This window comes from Leucoraja erinacea, chromosome 27, assembly GCF_028641065.1.
Source record: "Leucoraja erinacea ecotype New England chromosome 27, Leri_hhj_1, whole genome shotgun sequence".
In the NCBI taxonomy this organism is placed as follows: Eukaryota; Metazoa; Chordata; class Chondrichthyes; order Rajiformes; family Rajidae; genus Leucoraja; species Leucoraja erinaceus.
The window spans coordinates 18487958-18511820 of record NC_073403.1 but is presented as its reverse complement, the minus strand read 5'-3'; the positions used below and the strand labels follow the sequence as shown (position 1 = coordinate 18511820).

Below are 23863 nucleotides of genomic sequence, written 5' to 3'. Positions count from 1 at the left end.
TGCTTGGATTAGAGGGTATTTGCTATAAGGAAAGGTTGAATGGGGGAAACCTTTAAATCTCTTCCCTGTATGGGGACCCGACCTTTTCCCTGTCGGGTCCCCATTGTCGTTGGGGCCTGGAGCCGTGGAGCGGCCTCCAGCCGGAGCGAGCTGTGGCCTCAAGTCGCGGAGCCGGCTGAGCTGCGGACCTAACATCGTGGAGCTGGCCGGCTTCGGAGCGTGGAAAGCTGTGGTGGCGCGCTGCTGCGACCCGACTCCGGTGGTTGGTGACATCGGGAGCTCGCGGGTCCCTGGAGGGAGACCGCTTTGCAGGAAACCGGCAACGGCGACATCTCCCGCCCGAATTGCGGGGTTGAAGGTGACCTGGAGCGGGGCCTTACATCGCCCGGCTTGGCTTAAACAGCCGCAGGACTTGCTAGCGCCCGCCGGGGGCTCCAGCATCGGGACCCGGAGCAGGGCCTTGCATTGCCCGGCATGGCTTTAAGTGGCCGCGGGACTTTCTAGCGCCCGCCGGGGGCTTTGACTTTGACTTTGACATCGGGAGAAGAATGGAGAGCAGGGGAGAGACAAGACTTTGCCTTCCATCACAGCGAGGAGGAGATTCGCTGTGATGGATGTTTGTGTGGATTGTGTTGGTGTGTGTCTTGGTTCTTTTCTTGTTGTATGACTGCAGAAACCAAATTTCATTTGAACTTCATGTGAGGTTCAAATGACAAATAAACGGTATTGTATTGTATTGTATTGTAACTATCAAATACTAAAGGGCAGAGCTTTAAGGTGAGAGGGGCAAAGTTTAAAGGAGATGTGCAGGGCAAGTTGTTTTTTTTTTACACAGAAGGTGGTGGTGGAAGCAGATATGATAATGGTGTTTAAGAGGCTTTTGGATATGCACATAGATATGCATCCCCCATTTTACAAGTATTAAATCATTCTCAACGTCATCCATTCAACATGAATGAAATCTATCGGCTTTACAGGCAATCATCATGGAAAATGATATTAGCAATATTGTTACAAAAAGTAAACAAAAACCTGGCAGTACCTTTCTCGATGTAGTTGGCTGGTGCCAAGTGATGGTCATCTAGGTAGTCTATGGGAGGTGGAGGGGGTGGGCATTCATCAAAGTCAAGCATGTAGTCAGGAGGAGGTGGTGGTGGTGGGCATTCAGTGACTGGAAGCAGAATAACAAAAATCAGACCAAGGAATGTCTAATGGGAAGCGTAAGCATTGCAGAAGGTAGTACTGTACTCGCAGCAATCACCACACATCATAGAATAGAGAGTGGTAAACAGAATAATCTCTAATTCCTTAGGTTCTAGGTCTCTGGTATGTAATTGTACTCCTATCGTTCATCCATGCTCACGTTGAATGCTGGAGAAGGCCTTAAAGTGCAGATGCCCAACTCCTGCAGTTCGCTTCAATGATTCTGTGTAGTCAATGATTCTTTGGGACCGAGCAACGATGAAGGAAGGGCAATAGATTCCTAAGTCAGCATGGTGAGTGATCCAGAGGGAAGCTGCACTTGGTTATTATCTTTTATGCTTGTATCTTTATTACATGATTGTTTATATGCAACTTTAGAGAAATACACATTTGGAGAAATTGACACTGATAAAACGAAAACGTGGGTTCCAAAAGAGAGTCAAATTCAAAGGGTCAAGTTTTTTTACATTTGCCTTTCGAATAGGATGAAACTCAATTATTGAGATTAATTAATTTGTGTAATTCTTCTGTTCATTTCTATTGTAGAACACTACAGGACTTGATTTGTTTTTGTGGCTTCTTTTACACTCACTGAAAGGGGTCTTGGTAAATCACATATACAAATCAGTAATGCTGACTCAACGTTTAGTTTAGTTTATTTTATTTTGGAGATACAGCAGGGAATCAGGCCCTTCGGCCCACCAAATCCGCATCGACCAGCGATCCCCGTAAATTAGCGCAATCCAACACCCTAGGGACAATTTAGAATCTTTACCGAAGCCAATTAACCTGCAAACCTTTACATCGTTGGAGTGTGGAAGGAAATCGGAGCACCCAGGGACCCAGTGGTCATGGGGAGAACGTATAAACTCCGTACGGACACTTGTAGTTAGGATCGAACACGGTCTCTGGTGCTGTGGGCAGCAACTGTACTGCTGTGCCACCATGCTGCCCAATGCAATGGCCCTGAATCACCAGTCATATTACATCCATGGCCATCCTTACCTGGCTGAATTTAGAGGACCATTCTCACTATCTCAAAGCATCTCCAAAACCAGTGCCACGACTTGGTGGGCAGCAGGGCATCTACTGATGGACTGAGGATGCTTGGCACTGGAAAGGCCATTCAACAGCTTTGAAAGCCAACAAAGCCCCAACTCCAGCTTTGACAACCATAAAATCCATCAGCGTTTTCTTTAGTAATTTCTAAGTGTAACAGGGCTAAGTAAAATCTATTAACATTTTAGCAATCTGGAAACTAAAGTGTTCTTATAAAAACAACTAACAATGCTTGTAAATAATTAATAATAATGAACATTTGTAAAATGTGGATATAAAGTGAAATCATGTCAAAATAGTTAACCTATGCTCTTCTCTACCATTGCCCTACAATCCCCATTGACATCATTGATCCTGTCCAGGACCTAAGAGGTGATTCTCTGGTGTAATGCTGGGAGATGACAGCAAAATTGGGTTCCTCTGGATTGCATCCAGCAACAGATCACACAGATCAATCCATCGGTAAATCCATGAATTGCGAATAATCCAGACCTGGAAGTCCAAGACCCATGGCTGTTTAAATAGACAAATGCTGGTAGGTCCATTCAGAAAAACATTGGCATTGGCCACCAATCCAACAAAATACATATAAAACTCTAGGTCAAGAATCTTCACAAGGACGAAATATCCTCCTAACATAAATGTGCAAAGACATTTTCACTGAGGATCCCCTATTACTTTCACAGAACTGCCTGAAAATTCAGATAATTAAGAGATGAATTCCTGTTCCTATACCAGCTTCTTCTTCTTGCGTATGGCGTGCACAGCTTAAAGTTGTAGGACACTTGTTCTATTTGATTGTGCACGCCAGGTTGATTGCATTCGTTGAAACAGGGCGGACCAGGTTGCAATCTACGATAATAGACAATAGGTGCAGGAGTAGGCCATTCGGCCATTCGAACCAGCACCACCATTCAATGTGATCATGGCTGATCATCCCCAATCAGTACCCCGTTCCTCCTACCTTCTCCCCATATCCCCTGACTCCGCTATCTTTAAGAATCCTATCTAGCTCTGTCTTGAAAGTATCCAGAGAACCGGCCTCCATCGCCCTCTGAGGCAGAGAATTCTACACTCATAACTTTCTGTGTTTCCTTGTCTCTGTTCTAAATGGCTTGCCCTTATTTTTAAACCGTGGCACTTGGTTCTGGACTCCCCCAACATCGGAAACATGTTTCCTGCCCCTAGCTTGTCCAAACCCTTAATAATCTTAAATGTTTCAAAAAGATTCCCTCTCATCCTTCTAAACTCCAGAGTATACAAGCCCAGCCGCTCCTGTTCTAAATGACAATCCCGCCACCCTTATTTTTAGCAAAATGTCCTTCTTCAAAAGTGGCACAATAGTGGTTCAGGTGTGCTCTCACTAGGGCCCTATACATCTGCAAAACACCTCTTTTCCGATACCTCTCTTGTTATGAAGGCCAACATGCCTTAATAATGCCTGCTGTACCTGCATGCTTATTTTCATTGACTGATGAACAAGGACCCCCAGATCCTGTTGTACTTCCCCTTTTCCCAACTTGACGCCAACCACCTTCCTGTTTTTGCTACCAATGTGGATAACCTCACATTTATCCACATTAAACTGCATCTGCCATGCATCTGCCCATTCACCCAATCTGTCCAAGTCACCCTGCGTCCTCTTCACAGTTTACACTGCCACCCAGCTTTGTGTCATCTGCAAACTTGCTAATGTTACTTTGAACCCCTTCATCTAAATCATTGATGTATATTGTAAATAGCTGCTGTCCCAGCACCGAGCTTTGTGGTATCCCACTAGTCACTGCCTGCCATTATGAAAGGGACCCGTTAATCCCAACTCTTTGTTTCCTGTCTGCCAACCAATTTTCTATCCATGTCAGCACTCTACCCCCAATACCATGTGCCCTAATTTTGCCCACTAATCTCCTATGTGGGACCTTATCAAATGCTTTCTGAAGATCCAGGTACCACCAACCCCTATACCAGCTGAGATTTGGGTTAAATTGAATAGTCATGATCCAGTAACTATTGCCCTGGGCATGATGACCTTGCAACATGTTTAGACATTCACAACCAAATCAATTCATAAAACCACGAATACATTTATTCTTCTGACATCACTAATATGATATTTTTATTAATTCATGGAATATGGATTTTGCTGGATAGTTGTAATGAAATATGAGCATTTTTCAATGACTAGGATCAATGATGGAGGAAGAACACTCAAACAATATAGAATTAAGAGAAAAAAATAGCTAATTGAAACAACAATCAAAAATACAAGTAAACAAGCAGCAAAGCAGCAAATAACACTGACACTCCCATGTCCTACAGGTGCAAAAGCTGGGATGAACAATGTTGATTAGTTTAGCTTAGAGATACAGCACGGAAACAGGGCTTTCAGCCTACTGAGTCTGCGCTGAGCAGCGATCCCCGCACATTAACACTAGGAACAATTTTTACACTTATACCAAGTATACGAACCCAAGCCAATTAACCTACAAACATGTACGTCTTTGGAGTGTGGGAGGAAACTGAAGATCTCAGAGAAAACCCATGCAGGTCACGGGGTAAAACGTACCTCGAGATCGAACCCGCGTCTCCAGCGCCGCAAGCGCTGTAAGGCAGCAATTCTACCTCTGCTCCCGTAATTGTTGATCTTAATTAGGCCCTGAACTTTATCTTGCACTAAACGTTATTCACTTTATTCCCGTTATCATGTATCTGTGCACTGTGGATGGCTTGATTGTAATCATATATTGACTTTCCACTGACTGGTTAGCATGAACAAAAGCTTTTCACTGTACCTTGGTACATGTGACAATAAACTAAACTCAAACTAAAGGACTTACTGAATCAGATAAGTGATATTTAAATGTAGCCAGTAGGCCACACAGGGGGAGATGGCAGTGCACTTTCTCTTTACATTGGTGAACCAGATATGACAATCTAGTAGGTTTGATCGATTGAAAGATACAGCATGGAAACAGGCCCTTCGGCCCACTGTCCACACCAACTTTCAATCACCCATTCACACTAGATCTATGTTATCCCACTTTCTCGTCCATTCCCTGTGCGTGAGGAGCAATTTACAGAGGCCAATTAACCTACAAACCTGCACGTCTTTGGGATATGGGAGGAAACTGAAGTATGCAGAAGAAATCCACACAGTTACAGAGAGAACATAAAAACTCCACAGAGACAGCACCCGTGGACAGGTTCGAACCTGGGTGTCTGGCACTGTGAGGCAGCTGCACCACTGTACTGCTGTTCATGGTTATCATTACTGATGCTATTATTTATTTACATTTATTTCCTTGTTGAGATTATATTGTCAAATGGCAATTTTGCAATAGTGTTTGTAATAGAAACAGTGAAGAGACGAGCGAGCAAGTAAAGTAGAAACTTACTATTCTCCTGAAAGCGTGCGACAAAGCCAGTCAGTGGGATCTGTGGAACAGATGGCAATAAAGGGGAGAGGACAGGTTCTGGGGAACAGACTAAGGGAGTGGCAGAGATAAATAAAAGCCTTTGTAAGACACTCGAGCAAATGTATCAGATTACATTGCACAAAGTGGAATTCTAAAATTTGTGTAGCTGAAGAAATCTTACTTGAGAGCAGGGAGGTGAGAGGTGTGGTACTAGCAAATAGATGTCGGACAGGAGAGTTTACAGAGCGCCGGGACCTGAGGCTCGCAGAAGCTGCTGTACTGTGGCCTTGCCGAAGACCCTGCCACGTAAGGTGGTGCTGACAGCTTGAAGCAGAGTTAGCTGCATCACAGAGATACAAGGCAGACAACAAATCCATCAACATGTCCCATCCACAAAAAGGAACTACAATGTTTTCAGCTGGATTTAGAGCAACCCAACACAGTATTATTAATAATGCAAGACACAAGGTGCTGGGGTAACTCAGGGGGTGGGGCAGCATCTCTGAAGGGCAAGATTAGATGGCTTGTGTCAGAACCCTTTTTGCAGATCCGACCCAAAACATTGCCTATTCATGCCCTTAAGAGATGCTTCCTGAACCACTGAGTTACTCCAGCACTTAATGTCTTTTTTTTATGAACCAGCATCTGCATACCATTTTGTCCACATTAACAAAAAGCAATTGCTTGTTAATTCGCCTTTTTTTTGACTTATTCATAATATTTGTGTTCTCAGTTCAGTTTTGTACAGGGGAGGGATGCAGATGCCTCAGAGTTCGCAGTGCATTCTCAGTACGTTTACTTGATGAGTTTCACTGTCATGTAGTTTGTGTGGTGTCTGCAGAATTACCTGTCCGCATGTACATGACTGGGTGATTACTTCATCAATCATGCCTTCTGCAAAAGACTGGGATTGATCTGATATAAGAGCAGTGCAGAGAGAAGAGGGATCTAAGAATATTAGTACATAATTCCCTGAAAGTGGCGCTGCCGGTAGATAGAGCAGTGATAAAGGCTTTTGAAACATCGGCCTTTATTAGTCATGAAATAAATATAGAAGTTGGGACGTTATTTTACTGTTGTACAAGACATAGGCGAGACTGCACTTGGTGTATTGTGTTCAGTCTTGGTCAGCTTGCTGTAGGAAAGATGTGATTAAGCTGGAAAGGCACAGATGAGTTATGATGATGTTGCCAGGACTTAATGGCCTGAGCTGTAGCATTAGGTTGATTAGGTTGATTAGGCTATGACTTTATTACAGGAGGCTGAGGGGTAATCTTATGGAGGTGTATAAATCATGAGGATAGCAGATAGGGTGAGTGCACAGAGTCTTTTTCCCAGGGTAGGAGAATCAAGAAATAGAGTGCATGGGTTTAAGATGGGAAGGGAAAGACTTAATAGGAACCTTAGGGGCATTCTTTTCACACAGAGGGAGTTGAGTGAATGGAATGAGCTGCTAGACGAATTATTTGAGACGGGTACAATAACAACATTTAAAAGACATTTGGACAGATACATGGATTGGAAAGGTTGAGCTAAACACAGGTAAATGGGACTCACTTAGATGGGATGGTATGGTATGGATGAATTGGACTGAAGGACCTGTTCCTATGCTGTATGACCCTATGACTATAACTAACCTCCCTTGGTTTTATCTGAAGTTGATTCTGTTACCTTGAGCATCTTGTCAGACTCTTTACTCCACTTTCCAATAGACTGTAATAGCTGTAGAATAAATGGTTTTCCATGGGTTCTAACCGATCGCCAACTCAATGAGTGACATGCACCTCAACACTGATCCTGCAACAGATCTCTAATGTGCTAAGAATAATATCCCAATCTCCCAATCCTTGCACTTTTCTATCAGCTCTTTCTCCACAACTGATGCTCTACACTCTGTACACATTCTCTTTTGAACTACCTAATGTATTTGTTTATGGTATTATTTATCTGGAGAACACGCAAAAAAAACAGGGTTTTCTCTGTATCTTGGTGCATATGACAATAATAAACCAATGCAGGGAGATATAGGGGCAGAGAGAGAGAAACTCAAAGAGAAGTCAAGTTAGAACAAGGTTACTTGAATAATCTACAGTCACCGTTTAACTTGTCACATGATGTACAAATGACCCTGTGCAATGTAGAAATTGTTTGATTTCATGAGGTGGCTCAAATTGTTTAATTTTATGATGTGGCTCAAATAATGGGTAACATATCAAATCTATTTATTTCTAGCTGAAAGTCTTGTGGTTTTTCCAAACACAGAGGGGCGTGTAGAATCCAGAGCAGTTTTCAATTACATTCAATATCTTGACTGATGTTATAAAAAATGTTACCAATAGAAATAATACTTTAAATTACCTTTATGGCAGTGAGGGGATAAAAAAGTAAGACTTATAGTTGCTTACCTGATGAGGGAGCATCAGACATTAAGGGGGGAGGAGGAGGGAGGTAGATCTCACTGGTGACTTCTGGTGGAGGAGGAGGGGCAGGGGGCAGCCCCAATGAATTCACAGCCAATGGTTCCGGAAAACCAATTCCATCTTTAAATCACAATAAATACAATTAATCTCACTCTTTACCACCTTGATCAATTTAATCTCTTGAGTCGTAGACTTATACAGCATGTGATCAGGCCCCACAGTCAACTCATCCTTACCAACCATGTCCTCCTGAGCTAGTCCCATTTGCCCGAATTTTGCCTGGATTCCTCTAAACCTTTCCTACCCATGTACTTGTCCAAATGGGATAGCATCTCCTGTCCATGTAAGCACCTATCCATGTAGGTATATTCTACCTACCTTTACCATTTGGCCTGACAGCTCGTTCCATATACCCACCACCATCTGTGTGAAAACGTTACCTCTCAGGTCCGTTAAATTTTTCCCTCTCAATTTCAACCTATACACCCTAGTTTTCGTCTCTGAAGGCACATACCACCAGATTTAGGAATTTAGGATTTAGGAACAGCTTTTTCCCCTCAGTTTAGTCTTATAGGAATGGTCTTCCTTTATGTTAATCTTCAACCTACCTCACTGTGGACCTTGGACTTTTTTTCTCTGTACCTGTAACAGTGTCACTGTGATGCTATAATGCTGTAACATTATATTTTGCACTCTAGTATTTCTCTGTTTGTACTACCTGTTGTACTTGTTTATGGCTTGAGTGTACTCCTGTATAGTATGATTTGATTACAACTAGAATTTTGACTAGAATGCAAACACAAGCTTTTCACTGTAACTCAGTACAGGTGGCATTAATAAGTCAATACCAACATGTGGGGAAAAAGATTGTGGCAATCGTCTTTTCTATGCCTCTCTTGATTTAATAAATTCCTATATGGTCACACCTCATCCTCTTGCCCGAGGAAAACAGCCATAGATTATCCAGTCTCTCCTTGTAACCCAAGCCCCCCCAGTCATGACAACTGCAGGAAAACTTAAATAACTCCAGTAAAATTTAAAAAACGCTTAATTCAATGATATCAAAATTCAGATATTAAGCAAAGAACAACCGTGACATCATGGGATACCTATTCAAAAATCAAATATGGAACATGGTGGTTTTAAGTCTTGCAGTGCTATTTTGACGGCTATATCAAAAGTCATTACAACATTTGATATTAAACAGCAGCAATGGTGCCGTCTGCCAATTATCTGCATCACCTGGTTTTCTATCTCTTGCATATATTACATAAAAATTACTCCCACTATCTCTTTTATTTGAAACTGATTCAACCTTAAGCTAGCAGAGCCATAAGTTTTAAATAAGCGCATGAAACAATAGTTTCAGTGCAGAATAGAAGGCTTATCACTGAACAGTCCACACGGGGGCTCTGTTCAATGGCACTTGCTTTTACAGTTCATTTTTCAAGAGCATTGGCCTGTTAAAATTAAAATTAATAATGGTAATAGCTGTTCCAAGATGAGGACTGGTTTTAATATCTCTTTTCAAATTAAGGTCACTTTCATAAAATAGCGTTAAATTCCAGACAATGGCTTACTCCACATTAAGTCACTTCAAATGTATTTTAATACAAAGTGTATTTTGACACATTTGTTCCTTTTGTGTTAAAGTCCACCTCGTTACTTCTGTATTACCTTCATAACCTTTAACCATTCTTCTTTCTTAACAGAGAAACCTCATTATCATTGAAATTTTTATGCCATTTGTTTCAATCACATCTCTTACTAACATTTTCCTTTCACGCACAACTACATTTCCTTTTTCTTCATTTTTAATCATGACCAATAGTTTTTGACCCCTTAAAAAGCTGACACATTTAAATTCTCATATTCTTCCCGAAACAGGTACTTAAGCAGTCAGAGTGCTGCTATAGTGCTTTAAATTTCAGCTTTGTTGATATACAGCAGGTATTCTTGGTTCAATGGTAGTCATGGTTCAAAACGTAAATTTGAATGTTTCAGAACAACAAAAAACAAATTGTAATTTTATTCGTAGAGTCGTAGAGCTAATCAGCATTGAAGTAGCTCATTTGGATCACCATATCCATACTGACCAAGTTGGTATGTTGGGCTAGTACAAATTTGCTTGCATTTGACCCACAGCCTTCTCAACCCTTTCCTAGGTACATGGATAAGAATGATTTGGAGGGTAAAGTGGACTAACTAAGCAAGTCAGGCAGCATCTCTGGAGAACTGGGAGATCCAGAAGGCCCTGGCAATCCGAAAGCTATTGTTCAGCTGCTAACTGTTCAGAAGTCTCCCGGTTGCAAACTATTTTAACTCCTCATCCATTACCATACTAACCTTTCTGTCCTAGGCCTCCTCCATTGCCAGAGTGAGGCTACATAAAAACTGAAGGAACACCACCACATATTCCGCTTGGATAACTTACAACCCAATAGTATGAACATTGAATTCTCCAATTTTAAGCAGCTACAAACCCACCCAGCCCCTCACTTTTGCCCCCACCCCTCTCTCTATCTCTCCCATCTGGATCCATACGCATTTCTCACCTTGTCCTCCCTCTACCACCTGCATTCCTTCTTCTAGCTTCACAATTTGCACCTCTTCAATTCTATTTTCTCACAACTTCTGTCTTTTCATCTCTGGCTTTGTCAAACCATTTGCCTATCTAACCCACCCTCCTTCAATCTATCCTCCTTCAAACCTTCAAAGAACTGCAGATGCTGGTTTAAATCGAAGGTAGACACAAAATACTGAAGTAACTCAGCGGGTGAGGTAGCAGCTCTGGAGAGAAGGAATGGGTGACATTTTGGGTCTGAAGAAGGGTCTCGACCCGAAACGTCACCCATTCCTTCTCTCCAGAGATGCTGCCTCACCCGCTGAGTTACTCCAGCATTTTGTGTCTACTTGCCAGAATTTATCTTGCCCCTCCTTTCTTCCAGCTTTCTTTCCTCCCCCATCCCAACCTCCCTACAATCAGTCTGCAGAATGGGCCTAACCAGAAACATCACCTCTCCAGTGAAACTCAGCGGGTGAGGCAGCATTCATAGAGCGAAGGATCGGGTCGAGACCCTTCTTCAGGGGGGGGGGGAAGAAGAAGGGAAGAGGCAGAGAGCCCACTAGCCACTGTCTCCGCCTCTTCCTTTCTTCTTCCCGCCCCACCCCCCACCCCCACATCAGTCTGAAGAAGGGTCTCGACCCGAAACGTCGCCTATTTCCTTCGCTTCATAGATGTTGCCTCACCCGATGAGTTTCTCCAGCATTTTTGTCTACCTTCGATTTTCCAGCATTTGCTGTTCCTTCTTAAACCTCTCCAGAGAAGTTGTCTGAACCACTAAATTATTCCAGCACTTTGTGGGTTTTTTTGCAAACCAGTATCTGCAGTTCCTTGTTTACAGGATTTAGAGGGATATGAGCCAAACCCAGTCAAATGGGACCAGCGTAGATAACGCATCTTGGTCGGCATGGTCAAGTTGAGTCGAAGGGCTGGTTTTTGAAGCTAAATTACAAATTGCAGATTGGTTACATGAGGATATGCAGATGCTCGAATCTGGAGCAAAAAAAAAGATCTGGCAGAAGAAGCGCCCCTGTCATCATCTGTCCATTCATCTTCTGAAACGTTGTCCGTCTATTCCACACATGTGTTTGTCTATCCCCCTCCCTCTATCACCTACATTCCTTCCTCTAGCTTCACAATTTAGATTGTGTCTGTTGTTGTTTGAACCACAGAGTTCCACCAGCACTTTTCTTCGCAGATTGGTAACTTATTGCAGCCCACTGTATCCATTTCCATTGATATAAGATTTGCACATGTGCCAACACTGACCTGTTCCGCACGTTGCCGGGGTGGGTGGTGGTGGTGGTGGTGGTGGAGGAGGAGGCACCACCATGTCACTGGCTCTGGAACTGCTCCTGTCTCTGCCGGGTTCACTGCTTCCAGAGAACAGGAGAAATGAAAACCATGAAGAAAAAATATAATTATGAGAATTCATAATTACATCTCAAATACTTTAATATCTCTGGCCACGCTTACCTGAGCACCTGAGGCCCATCTGCAGGTGGGGAGCTGGTCACGGGGCTGCTGAGTGCGCTGGAGACCACCGGAGGCTGAACTGGTGCCGGCGAGATACCCCGTCTTCTGAAAATGGCAGACGCAAGAAGATGCAGAACATATTAAATGGAGATCATTAAGAATGATCTACTTCTGGGGAAAATGGAGGAGATTTGATACGTTGATTTACACTCCACAGAATGTTTACAAGTGTACGATAGAGATCATGCTGACTGGTTGCATCACAAAATGTGTACAAAAGAGCTGCAGATGCTGGTTTACGCCGAAGATAGACACAAGATGCTGGAGCAACTCAGCGGGTCAGGCAGCATCCAGGAGAAAAGTAATAGGTGACGTTTCGGGTCGAGACACTTCAATATTGCATGAAGTGCCTCAACTAGAAGTGTCACGCATTCCTTCTCTCCAGAGACGCGGCCTGTCACGCTGAGTTACTCCAGCATTTTGTGTCTCTCTGTAGTTGTATTATGGCCCGGTTGATAACTCTAACGCCCAACAACAAAGGAGGCTGCAGATAGTAGTAGAAATTGCACGATCCATCACAGGTATTGACCACCATTGAAGGGATCTGTGGAACCTCTGCCTCAAAAAAGTAGTCAATATCATCAAAGGCCCACATCACCCTGGCCTGCTCTCACTCTACAATCAGGAGGAAGGAATAGGAGCATGGAGCAGCAGGTTCAAGAACAGGTTCTTCCCAAAAACCATCAGGCTCGAAAAGACTGCAACACTAACCTCAGCAACAACGATTGCCTATCGACTGTGCTTTTGGTTGCACTACAGACTTCGGTGTGTTTTATTGTGGTTACCCAGCTATTAATTTATTGATTGTCATTTATTTTATCGTTCTGTTATCGTGCTAAAGGGTCTGTTAAGCTACAGCAAGTAAGAATGTCGTTGTCCTGTTGCCTGTACATGTGACAATTAAACATTGTTGATTTTTTACTTCAAATTATGATTTCAACTGCAACTTAGACAGAGAATGATGACAATCTTTATCTTTATTGGTTGAATAGGCCCTAGTAATTTTGACACCTTCAGATCAGTACCTTGTTGACATGTGCTCACAACTTCAAAGTGGAGATTTCATTCTGAGAGCATGCAGAATGAGGTGGAAAGAAACTCATTTTGACAAGTGTATTTTGAAGCATAGTAGAGGGAATTTTACTTTGTATGAATATATAAAGTTGGGAGGGCCAGAGAAGTGAGTGCTCTCCGTTCTGTTTGAGATTGACTGATGTCCACTAATGATTGCTCGTGTTGGTGTGAGCAGGCAACAAAAAAAGTTAAAGTGGCAATAGATAGGGTAAATACAGAGTCTTTTACCCGAAGTAGGGGAATGAAGATCAGAGGAAGTATAGGTTTAAGGTGAGGGGGGAAAGATTTAATGTGAACCTGAGGGGCAACTTTTTTTACACAAAGGGTGGGAGCTATATGAAACGAGCTGCCAGAGGAGATGGTTGAGGTTTGGGGGCGCCGTCCTGTGTGGTATGGCTGCCCAGCATTAATGCATTTTGTTGTCTCTGTACTTTAGACTGACAATGACAATTAAAATTGAATCTGAATCTGAATCTGAGCTGTCCGTTTTTTCTCTCTTTTTTTAAATTTTTAGTTAGTTGAGTTTTTTTGTTCTGGAGTTCTAGCCTTTTTTTTTTATGTGGGGGGGGGGGGGGGGGGGGGGGGGGGGGGGGAAACTGCTTTCTAGGGTCCCTACCTGGTCGGAGAGGCAGCTTTTCTCCGGGCTGACCCGTCCTCGCGGCCTACCAGCGGGCTTGAAGCGGACCACCCAGAACCTCGGCTTCAGTGGCAGCACAGCGCTGGAGCGCTATCGCGGAGCGGGCGATGCCTTGCCCGGGTCGCCGCGCTGGAAGTCCGGTGAGCTGAGACCGCCGATAAAAACATCGCGGAGCTGCTGGTCTGTGGAGCAGCCAGCTGCAGGCAGCGGCGCTGACTTTAACATCGGGAGCCTGGGATCTCTCAGCGTGATCACCAGTTGTGGAGCTCCATCTGGCTTCGGAAGCCACGGCCTCCAGTACGGAAACAGCCGTTCCAGGTGTCCCATGCCGCTGTGAGGAATCTCCCGACGCTGGAGCACCAACACCCGGCGAGAACGGCCTGGAACATCGGGCCTCCGTGGAGGTAACTGTGGAGGCCTCAATAGGCCCAACTATGGGTGAACTGGGGATGGGGACTGGACATTGTGCCTTCACCCACAGTGGGAACCATTGTGGGGGGATGTTTTTATGTTTAAATTTCTTTATTACTGTTATGTCTGTATTCTTTCTTTATGTGCTGCATTGGCAAGAAGCATTTCACTACACCTAGGTGTATGTGACTAATAAAATAGCCTTTGAACCTTTGAACCTTTGAGGTAGTATCACAACATTTAAGAAACATGGATAGGATAGGATTAGAGGGATATGGGCCAAATGCAGGCAGATGTAGATGGGGCACGTTGGTCAGCATGGGCTAGTTGGGTTGGCGTATGACTCCATGACTCCAGGAAAGAGACTTTCTCATCACTATTGGCATGGCCTCTTCTAGTCAAAAGTACATGAAAACAGTTTCTTCCAGTTCATAGAATAATTAGATGGTTAACTTAAGGCAAGAATCCATCAAACCTACATTAAGTCTTTAAAAACTATCCAGAGAGTCAACAGCTTTTTTAAAAATAGCTCTCCTTGTTTTTATTTTCGCATTTACAACCAATTATCTTTTAGAAGTTTCAATTGAATTTGTATCCATTTACTTTAGCAGTACACCCCGGATAACAATTCGCTGCATAAAAGAAAATTCTCCACATCACTTCACATGCTCTTTTGCCGATTGCATTAATTGTGTGTCTGCCGTTTAATGACTCCCAATAGTTGAAACATTTTCTCATCTTTATTCCACTCAAACCATCATAAATTTCCAGTGGCTAACTCTAGTTCATCTACTAATCTGCTCTGAGGAAACCACCATAGCTTCCACTTTCCTGCATAAATCTAAAATACCTGTCTCTCAAGCCAGTACCCAAAACCTGTCTTTCCACAATAGTGTTTAGGCACATGCCCATTTGGTGTCCTGCTGTGTTTAAATAAAGATTAAGGTAGCACTAATGAAACCAACAATTGATTTCCTCCCCTAACCAATGCACAACCTCCAATCCTAGATAAAGTACAGATGAGAGGTATATAGGTGGTCCTCGTGGTGGAAGAAGCCCACCAATCTGGAAAAGGGGGAGAAATGTGAAGTTTATTGTGCAGAAACTACAGAGGGCTATAATAAAGGTACACGAGTGGTCATATAAATGGGGATTCAAATTTTCTGTGGAAAAAACAAAGATAATGTTTTTTACTAGTAAGAAAATTGGTAGTGAGGTAAAACTAAAATTATATAACCAGGAATTGGAGAGAGTAAAATACTATAAATTTTTAGGTTTATGGTTTGATGAGAGGATTACATGGATGGTTCATATTCAGAAAGTAGTGGACAAATGTAAGAAGATACTTAATGTAATGAGATGTTTAGTTGGATGTGATTGGGGGGCAGATAGAACAGCTTTGAAGACTATATACACTGGGTTAATTAGATCTGTGTTAGATTATGGTTGTGTGGTGTATGGGTCCGCATCAAGTACTTCTCTTAAGAAAATAGACAACATTGAATATCGGGCATTGAGAATATGTACAGGTGCAATAAAAACAACTCCAACAGCAGCATTACAGGTTGAAATGGGGGAGATGCCTCTAGAGATGAGAAGGATACAGCTTTCATTGAATTACTGGATTAACCTACAGGGACACAGTCAAGAACATCCAGCACAAGTTACTGTCAAACCATGCTGGGAAAAGGAGAGAAGGGAAACAAAAAGTTTTGGATGGACAGTGACCCAGAGAGCATTACAAATCAGCATAGCACAATTAAATGTGGTTCCAACGGTTCCATTACCTTCAATTCCACCTTGGATACTTCCAGATGCAACAGTAGACTTTACAATATTAGAACAGAAAAACAAGGATAAACAACGTATGTATAATTCATTCATCATACAGGAATACATTGACAGATACTACAGCTTTGTCCAAATTTATACAGATGCATCAAAAGATTCAGTAGATAAAGTAGGAGTAGCATTTATTGTACCAGAATTTCACATCAAAGTAGGGAAGAGGATCAATAATGAGGTCTCAGTATACACAGGTGAAATGATTGCAATATTGTTAGCAGTACAGTGGGTCGAGGATACTAGGCCTTTAAGGACAGTTATTTGTTCAGATTCAAGTTTAGCAATAAAGAGTTTACAGCACAGCCATTCAGACAGTAGACCAGACATTTTGATTGAAATACAACAAACACTATTCAGAATTCAAATGATGGGGCTTACAGTCATATTTTTATGGGTACCAGCACACATTGGCATTAGAGGAAACAAAATGGCAGATAAGGTAGCAAAAGAGGTAACAAAAAGAAGTAAGATTGATTTAAGTATTAACATGGGTAAAACTGAAATCAAAGACATTATTAAGCAAAGACTGAAGGAAAGATGGCAAAAGCAATGGGAGGAAGAGCGGAAAGGACGGTGGTTCTACAGAGTCCAGAGGAAAGTGGGAGAAATGAGATGTGCAGGAAAAAACAGAAAAGAGGAGACAGTAATTTCAAGAATCAGATTTGGACACACTGGTCTGAACAGTACACTTTTTATAATAGGCAAGCATAATACAGGCAGATGTGAATACTGTGGGCAAGAAGAGACAATAGAGCATGTCATTATACATGGTGAGAGGTATGAGAACGAAAGAAGACAAATGAGTGAACGATTCAGAAAAGAAAAAGTACAATTTGATTTAATAGATATTTTACAAAAGAATTCATATAAGTGCTATCAAATCCTATTGCTTTTTCTCAAGGTAATCAATTTGTTCGGAAAGATATAGGTTATTGGTATATAAGTTATAATGTTGTTTGATCCACACTCCATACCAGTTGGTGGCGGTAATGCACTAAAAAGTTGTTTGCCAACCGCCAAAAAAAACAAAGAAGAAAGAAGGAGGAAGAAGGAAGAAGGAAGAAGAAGAAGCCCCCTCTATCTTCTGCTCCCACTACATTCAACGCTGCAGTCAATTGTATCCATTGTATGAGCTAATTGTCTCGAACTAATGAGGATCACTGAAACAAAGCAAATCATGTAATAAATAGGTCTCTTCCTACCCACAGTTAATGCTCCCAAATGCCAACAAGCATCCTGGTTTAAGACTCACACTTAGAATCATAGTCATAGACTGAAACAGGCCCTTCAGTCCAATTTATTTATGCTAACCAAGTTGGTATACTGACTAGTCCCATCTGCCTGCATTTGGCCCTATAAACTCTTCCTCTTCATATGTCTGCTCAAATGTCATTTGAAAGTTGCAATTGTATCTGCTTCTATATCTTTCTCTGGCAGCTCATTCCAGATTTGGACTGAGGGAAAAGGTTGTCTCTTAAATCTCTTCCCTCTCACCATGAGCCTAAGCCCTCTAGTTTTAGAATACTCTACCCTGGGAAAAAGGCGGTGAGCATTCACTTTATCCATGCCCCTCAGGATCTTGTACACCTCAATAAGGTCACCCCTCAGCTTCCTACACTCCAAAGAAAAGAGTCCAGGCGTATTCAGCCTCTACCTATAACTCAACCACGTCGGCCCACATACCATCCTGGTGAATCTCTTCTGCACTCATTCCAACTGTGAGTAGTTCTGGTCTCCCATCTATAGGAATGCTAATGCACACAGTGCTCCAAGTGTGGTCTCGCCAACGACTTACCCTATAGTTCCTTGGGAGGGTATAGTCGGACACGTTGGTATACTTCCTTGTCTATTCCTCCTTGTTAGAGTTCCCAGTCTTGAATTGTTGCTGCTTTCCTAAATAGCCGAAATGAAAATAAAATATATTACACAGGAGAAGGATTTGCAGCAAAGGAAACCCCTTCAAATGCTTTTTTGAAAATAAATGACAATTATGCTTCTGCACTTCCATCCATTCCCATTCTCCAGGGTCACAACCCAATTTATGTTGGAAGGAACTGCAGATGCTGGTTTACACCAAAGATAGACACAAAAAGCTGGAGTAACTCAGTGGGTCAGGCAGCATCTCTGGAGAGAAGGAATGGGTGACGTTTCAGGTCAGGATCCTTCTTCTGATAACCGTCTGAAGAAGGGTTTCGACCCAAAACATTACTTACTTTTCTCCAGACATGCTGCCTAACCTGCTGATTTTCTCCAGCTTTTTGTGTCTATCCCAAACCATCTTTCCAGGAGAAGGAGCAATTCACTTACAAGACCTCAAATTTAATATATTGCATTGAATGCTCAAGATGTGGTATTGTCTGCTTTGGTGAAAGCAGAAGCAAATTGGGACATTACTATGGAAAGTAAATTGTGAATTTACTTTGCAGAAAACCCCCAGTCAGCCACAGGGTGACCGTAAACACACCCTCACTTTAATTCTCCATGTAATTTCCACTCTCACCTCTTCATCCACCTCAATTGGTCTAATCCACTTCATCCACCTCAATTGGCCTAATCCACTTCATCCACCTCAATTGGTCTAATGCTTTAAACGTCAGTTCTTAAAGTGAGTTTTACCTTGCAACTTCCCTCTGCACCTCCACATTTCTGTGACTTAAAACATAGTTGTCTTCTAACTTTTCAATTCTCAGAGTAATAGAGTTGTACAGCATGGAAACAGTCCTTTGGGCCACCGTATCCATGCCAATCTTATTGCCCTTCTACATTAATCACATTTGTTTGCATTCAGACTATATCTTTCTATGCATTGCCTATTCAAATGCCTCTTAAACAGAGTTATTGTACTGTACCTGCCTCTGACATATAAATCACTGTCTTTGCAAAAATAATACTTTCTCGTCAAGTCCCCTTAAAATCTCCTCCCTCACCTTAAATTGATACCTTTTTTTGATACCTCTACCACAGGAAAAAGATTCTGACTAACCACTCCACCCATGCCTCTTATTATTTGTTATACTTCTATTAAGTCTTCCAGCAGCCTCATTTGCTCCAGAGTCTATCCAATCTCTCCACAAGTAAAGTCCTCCAATCCAGGCAATATCCTGATGAATCCCTTCTGCACTCTCTCCAGGTCCATCACATCTTGTCTGTAGTGGGGCAACAGGAACTGCACACGATATTCCTGTGTTTGTTAACATAACATGCCAACTTTTATGCCAACTTTCTGCTCCAGTCTTGGAGGCGGGATGTGGTTGGTTTATTACAGGGCCTACATCAAACAGACTACTCAACAATAAACATGTCTGTTTATTCAGAAAGTCAAAGTTATTTAAACTGCGAGGCTGAAAGGGATTGTGTTGACTTTGAGTTGCCTTATAAATAATACTATGTTTTGATATTATAATATAACGAAACACCGAAAATGCTTTATCACATCCAAAAATGAGCATTTAATTTTAAAGGTATTTAATTTTCTCCATAATTGCACAATAATTTTCTGATAATTATGTTTTGAAACAATCAATTCTCTCTTTGCTCTTCCATTTACCATGTTTAATTCAAGTTATTAGTTAATAAACATCTTCATGGAACAATTACCAGGAATAGGTTTTCAGCAATAAATTCTTTGCTACATTTTGCTTCGGGAGTTATGATAATATCAAAATTTCGCTGTTACTGTTTATGCACAGCAAAAGCGCATATATTCAAGCATAGGTTTATTTATACATGAGAATAAATCGATTTCCTCACCTTTACCCCATGACCAACATCATCAAGAATCGTGTAAATGATAGGTTTCCTGGTGTACTTTACACGTTGGATTGGATTTGTAGGAGGTATAATTTTGGTAATCTTTGGTGTGGTCTTAATGGCAGTAAATGCTCCAATCTCCCGACGGGCCACTTTTTCCTTGTGCATTTCCACCCTCTAGGTAAATTGGAAAGAGAAAGGTTTAGAAGGTTAATTAAAAAGATTGCTTCATAATTACTCAACAAAGTAACAAATTATTATCTTTAAAACATCCTGTGAAATCTGATTTTCAAATATGTGGCATTTAAGAGGCTTTTAGATTGGTGCACGGATGTGCAGGGAATGGACACTCAGAACTAACGGACATTCTTTTAGGAAGGAGATGAGGAGGAATTTCTTTAGTCAGAGGGTGGTGAATCTATAGGATTCTTTGCCACAGAAGGCTGCGGAGGCAAAGTCAGTGGATATTTTTAAGGCAGAGAAAGATAGATTCTTGATTATCACAGGTGTCAAAGGTTATGGGGAGAAGGCAGGAGAAACACTTTTTCACACAGTTGTGAGTGTGGAATTTTCTTCCTCAGAGGGCGGTGGAGGCCAGTTCTCTGGATACTTTGAAGAGGGAGCTTGATAGGGCTCTTAATGTAGCGGAGTCAGGGGATATGGGGAAAAGGCAGGAACGGGGTATTGATTGTGGATGATCAGCCATGATCAATTGAATGGCGGTGCTGGCTCGAAGGGCCGAATGGCCTACTCTTGCACCTATTGTCTACTGTCTATTGCACCACAATCAACCTCTGAAACCATTTCATTCAATGGATTCTACTGATACTGGAAGTGCTACAGTACTGGATGGGTAGTTATTGTTTTTTTTTTTTTTTTTTTTTTTTTTTCTGTTTCTTGTTTATTGTGCTAAAAAGGAGGTTGCCACGCTGTTTTTAAGCACTGGTACAATAGATGCCCTATTGAAGCAGGTGGGAACCTCAGACCACAGAAGTGATTGAAGATGTCCTTGAACACGCCAGCCAGTGGTCCCCGCAGTTCTTAATACTCGGCCAGGTACGCAGTCTGGGCTGGACACGTTGCGTGCATTCACCGTCTTGAAGGATGATAGGTCCGTTGCGATTGTCCATCAACAGTGGAGTTGAGATTGCAGTAGATTTGCAATTTGCTGAGTGTGAACTTGTGCAAGCTCAGCAAGTCTTGTACATATTTCCGAGTCGCTGCCAACAACTTGAGTGTTTTGTCAACAGTGAATAACTGCCTGAACCTCTGGATGGTAAAATAAATGAGTTTTTATATTAAGACAATGCCTGGCCCGATGAGTTTCTCCACCAATTTGTGTCTATCTTCAGTGTAAACCAAGATCTGCAGTTCCTTCTTATACATGTTATAGAAACACATCAAATTATTAAGGGATTGGACAAGCTAGATGCAGGAAACATGTTCCAGATGTTGGGGAAGTCCAGAACCTGGGGCCATAAGTTAAGAATAAGGGGTAGGCTATTTAAAACTGAGATGAGGAAAAGCTTTTTCATCCAGAGAGTTGTGAATTTGTGGAATTATCTGCCTCAAAAGGCAGGGGAGGCCAATTCACTGGATGTATTCAAAAGATAGTTAGATAGAGCTCTTAGGGCTAGTGGAATCTTAGTGGAATCAAGGGATATGGGGAAAAGGCAGGAACGGGGTACTGATTGTGGATGATCAGCCATGATCACATTGAATGGTGGTGCTGGCTCGAAGGGCCGAATGGCGTCCTCCTTCACCTCCTTCTTTGTTTCTATATTTCTATCCAGCAGCAGGACAGGAGGTCAGTACATGAGCAACTTTCTTGTTGTGGTGCACCAATGTAAAAGTTGAAACATCACCGTGGGCAGCATGGTATCGCAACGGTAGAGTTGCTGCCTTGCGAATAAGTCATGAATATATTTCTCTGCCTTTTGGCTTCCATCGACTTATTGGGCTTTGAGAAAAAGGAAATAAAGCCAAGAAGTGAAACCTTTCAACATCTAAACATGCACGCACATACAACTGCACAAATTCCTATCATGAGTTGCAAATCAAGAGGGTTTTTTGTCATATGTCCCAGATTTAACAATAAAATTCTTACTCGCAGCAGCACCACAGAATATGTATCACTTTCTATGCTTTGAGTTCGCTCTTTCTAGTAGTAGGCTCGACAAGGCTCGGTGCTCAGAATATTGCATTTTTGTGCTGGTATTGTTTATTTTTATCACATGTACCAAGGTACCGTGAAAAACTTTTGTTTGTGTGCAATCCAGTCAAGTCAAGAGTCAAGAATGTTTTATTGTCAGATGTCCCAAACAGAACAATGAAATTCTTACTTGCAGCAGCACAACAGAATATGCAAACCTAATACTCTGTACATAGTATAGGTGCACAACCTTTTATCCGAAATTCCAAATAACGAAAAGCTCCGAATAGCAGACATTTTTTCGGTCCTTGAAGAAAGGTCCTTGAAGACGTTCACCGAGGGTGGCCCGCAGAGGTGACAGCAGAACCTCCGGTCGGTCCTCGAAGAAAGGGGAACTAAATCCCCATTCATAAAAGAGAAGGTGAGGGTATATTGCGCGGGAGGGTTAATAATTGACAATCTGCTGCTGCCTGCCCGCTGAGTTAAAAAGTTCCCATGGTAGACTCACGATACACAGTGTATCGTGAGTCTTGCGTGGGAACTTTTTAACTCAGCGGGCAGGCAGCAGCAGATTGTCGCTCCCTTCAGTTTCACCCCACCTACACCCCTCTGCTTCCCGGCCATGTGTGTGACCCCTTCCCTCCCCTCTCCAGCTCCCCGCCCATTGCACCGGCGCGGGGGCTTTGCACTGTCTTCACGTCGGCGATGCCAGCAGGTCAGTGCCAGTCACCGGAGACGTCAGGACCAACGGGACACCGACCCCCAGGCCCACTGCAAGCACGGAGATCCCAGAGACCCACAGCCAGCAGCAACTCTAGCCCAGGCCCGTTCCAACTCCAGAGGAACACGCTCCCCGTAGGGACAGAAGCTGATGGTGTGCAAGGTAGTCTTGTTCTTGGGGTTGCGGATGAGGGGGGCGCAGCTCAGGCTGCCACTGAGCAGTAGAGTGGGGTTGTTTGCAGTTGCAGAGGGAGGGGGCAAGGGCGGTACAGTTCCCAGTCTCAGCTCCTGTCCAGGGGGGTGGCCGGAGACGTCAGGACCAATGGGACACCGACTGCAAGCACGGAGATCCCAGAGACTCACAGCCAGCAGCAACTCTAGCCCAGCCCCGTTCCAACTCCAGCGGAACCCGGGTTACGGATGAGGGGGCGCAGCTCGGGCTGTGGGCGAACTGCCACTTGTCGCTGTAGCGGCCCATCGGGGAGAGGGTTCCTGTTGGTCCTGAGATCTCCGGCCACCCCCCTGGACAGGAGCTGAGAGACGTCAGGACCACCAGAAGCCGCTCCCCGATGGACCGATACGACGACAAGTGGCAGTTCGCCCACAGCCCGAGCTGCGCCCCCTCATCGGGACACCGACCCCCAGGCCCACTGCAAGCATGGAGATCCCAGATCAGCAACTCCAGGCCAGCCCCGCTCCAACTCCAGAGGAACACGCTCCCCGTAGGGGCAGAAGCTGATGGTGTGCAAGGTATGTCTTGTTCTTGGGGTGGCGCAGCTCGGGCAGTGGGCGAACTACCACTTGTCGCCGTAGCGGCCGATCGGGGAGCGGATTCCTCTGGAGTTGGAGGGACAGGGAGACACAACGGCTTTTGAGAATGGTGGGCAATCACTTCCAAAGTTCAGCCCACACAGTCAGTACACCTCTCCTACACTTGTCTCCCGCACTAAGATCATCTCGCAGAGAATGATCCCAGCCTAACCCTCCCTATTCTCTCCTATTCTGCAAGAAAAAAACTACATTGAAGACTCAAACTTGCGATTGAGTAACTGCCGGGATCGAGGCGCAAACTCGCGA

General features: G+C 43.2%; 1 protein-coding gene across 4 annotated transcripts in view; it reads right to left on the bottom strand.

Moving 5' to 3' along the window:
- Positions 1-23863, bottom strand: part of LOC129710318 (abl interactor 1-like) — a 63023-nt gene that overhangs the window by 8166 nt on the left and 30994 nt on the right. For 2 of the 4 annotated variants that reach the window (XM_055657228.1, XM_055657224.1), the window contains exons 3-8: positions 19915-20091; positions 17960-18057; positions 12138-12242; positions 11931-12037; positions 8084-8218; positions 4946-6018 (exon numbers count right to left, since the gene is read on the bottom strand). In XM_055657228.1, the coding sequence (XP_055513203.1) occupies positions 5657-6018; positions 8084-8218; positions 11931-12037; positions 12138-12242; positions 17960-18057; positions 19915-20091 (984 nt within the window). In that variant the 3' untranslated portion in view covers positions 4946-5656. Of the gene's footprint in view, positions 1-1042; positions 1172-4945; positions 6019-8083; positions 8219-11930; positions 12038-12137; positions 12243-17959; positions 18058-19914; positions 20092-23863 lie in introns of those variants that run through there. The other 2 variants (XM_055657227.1, XM_055657225.1) reach the window with 2 other exon arrangements.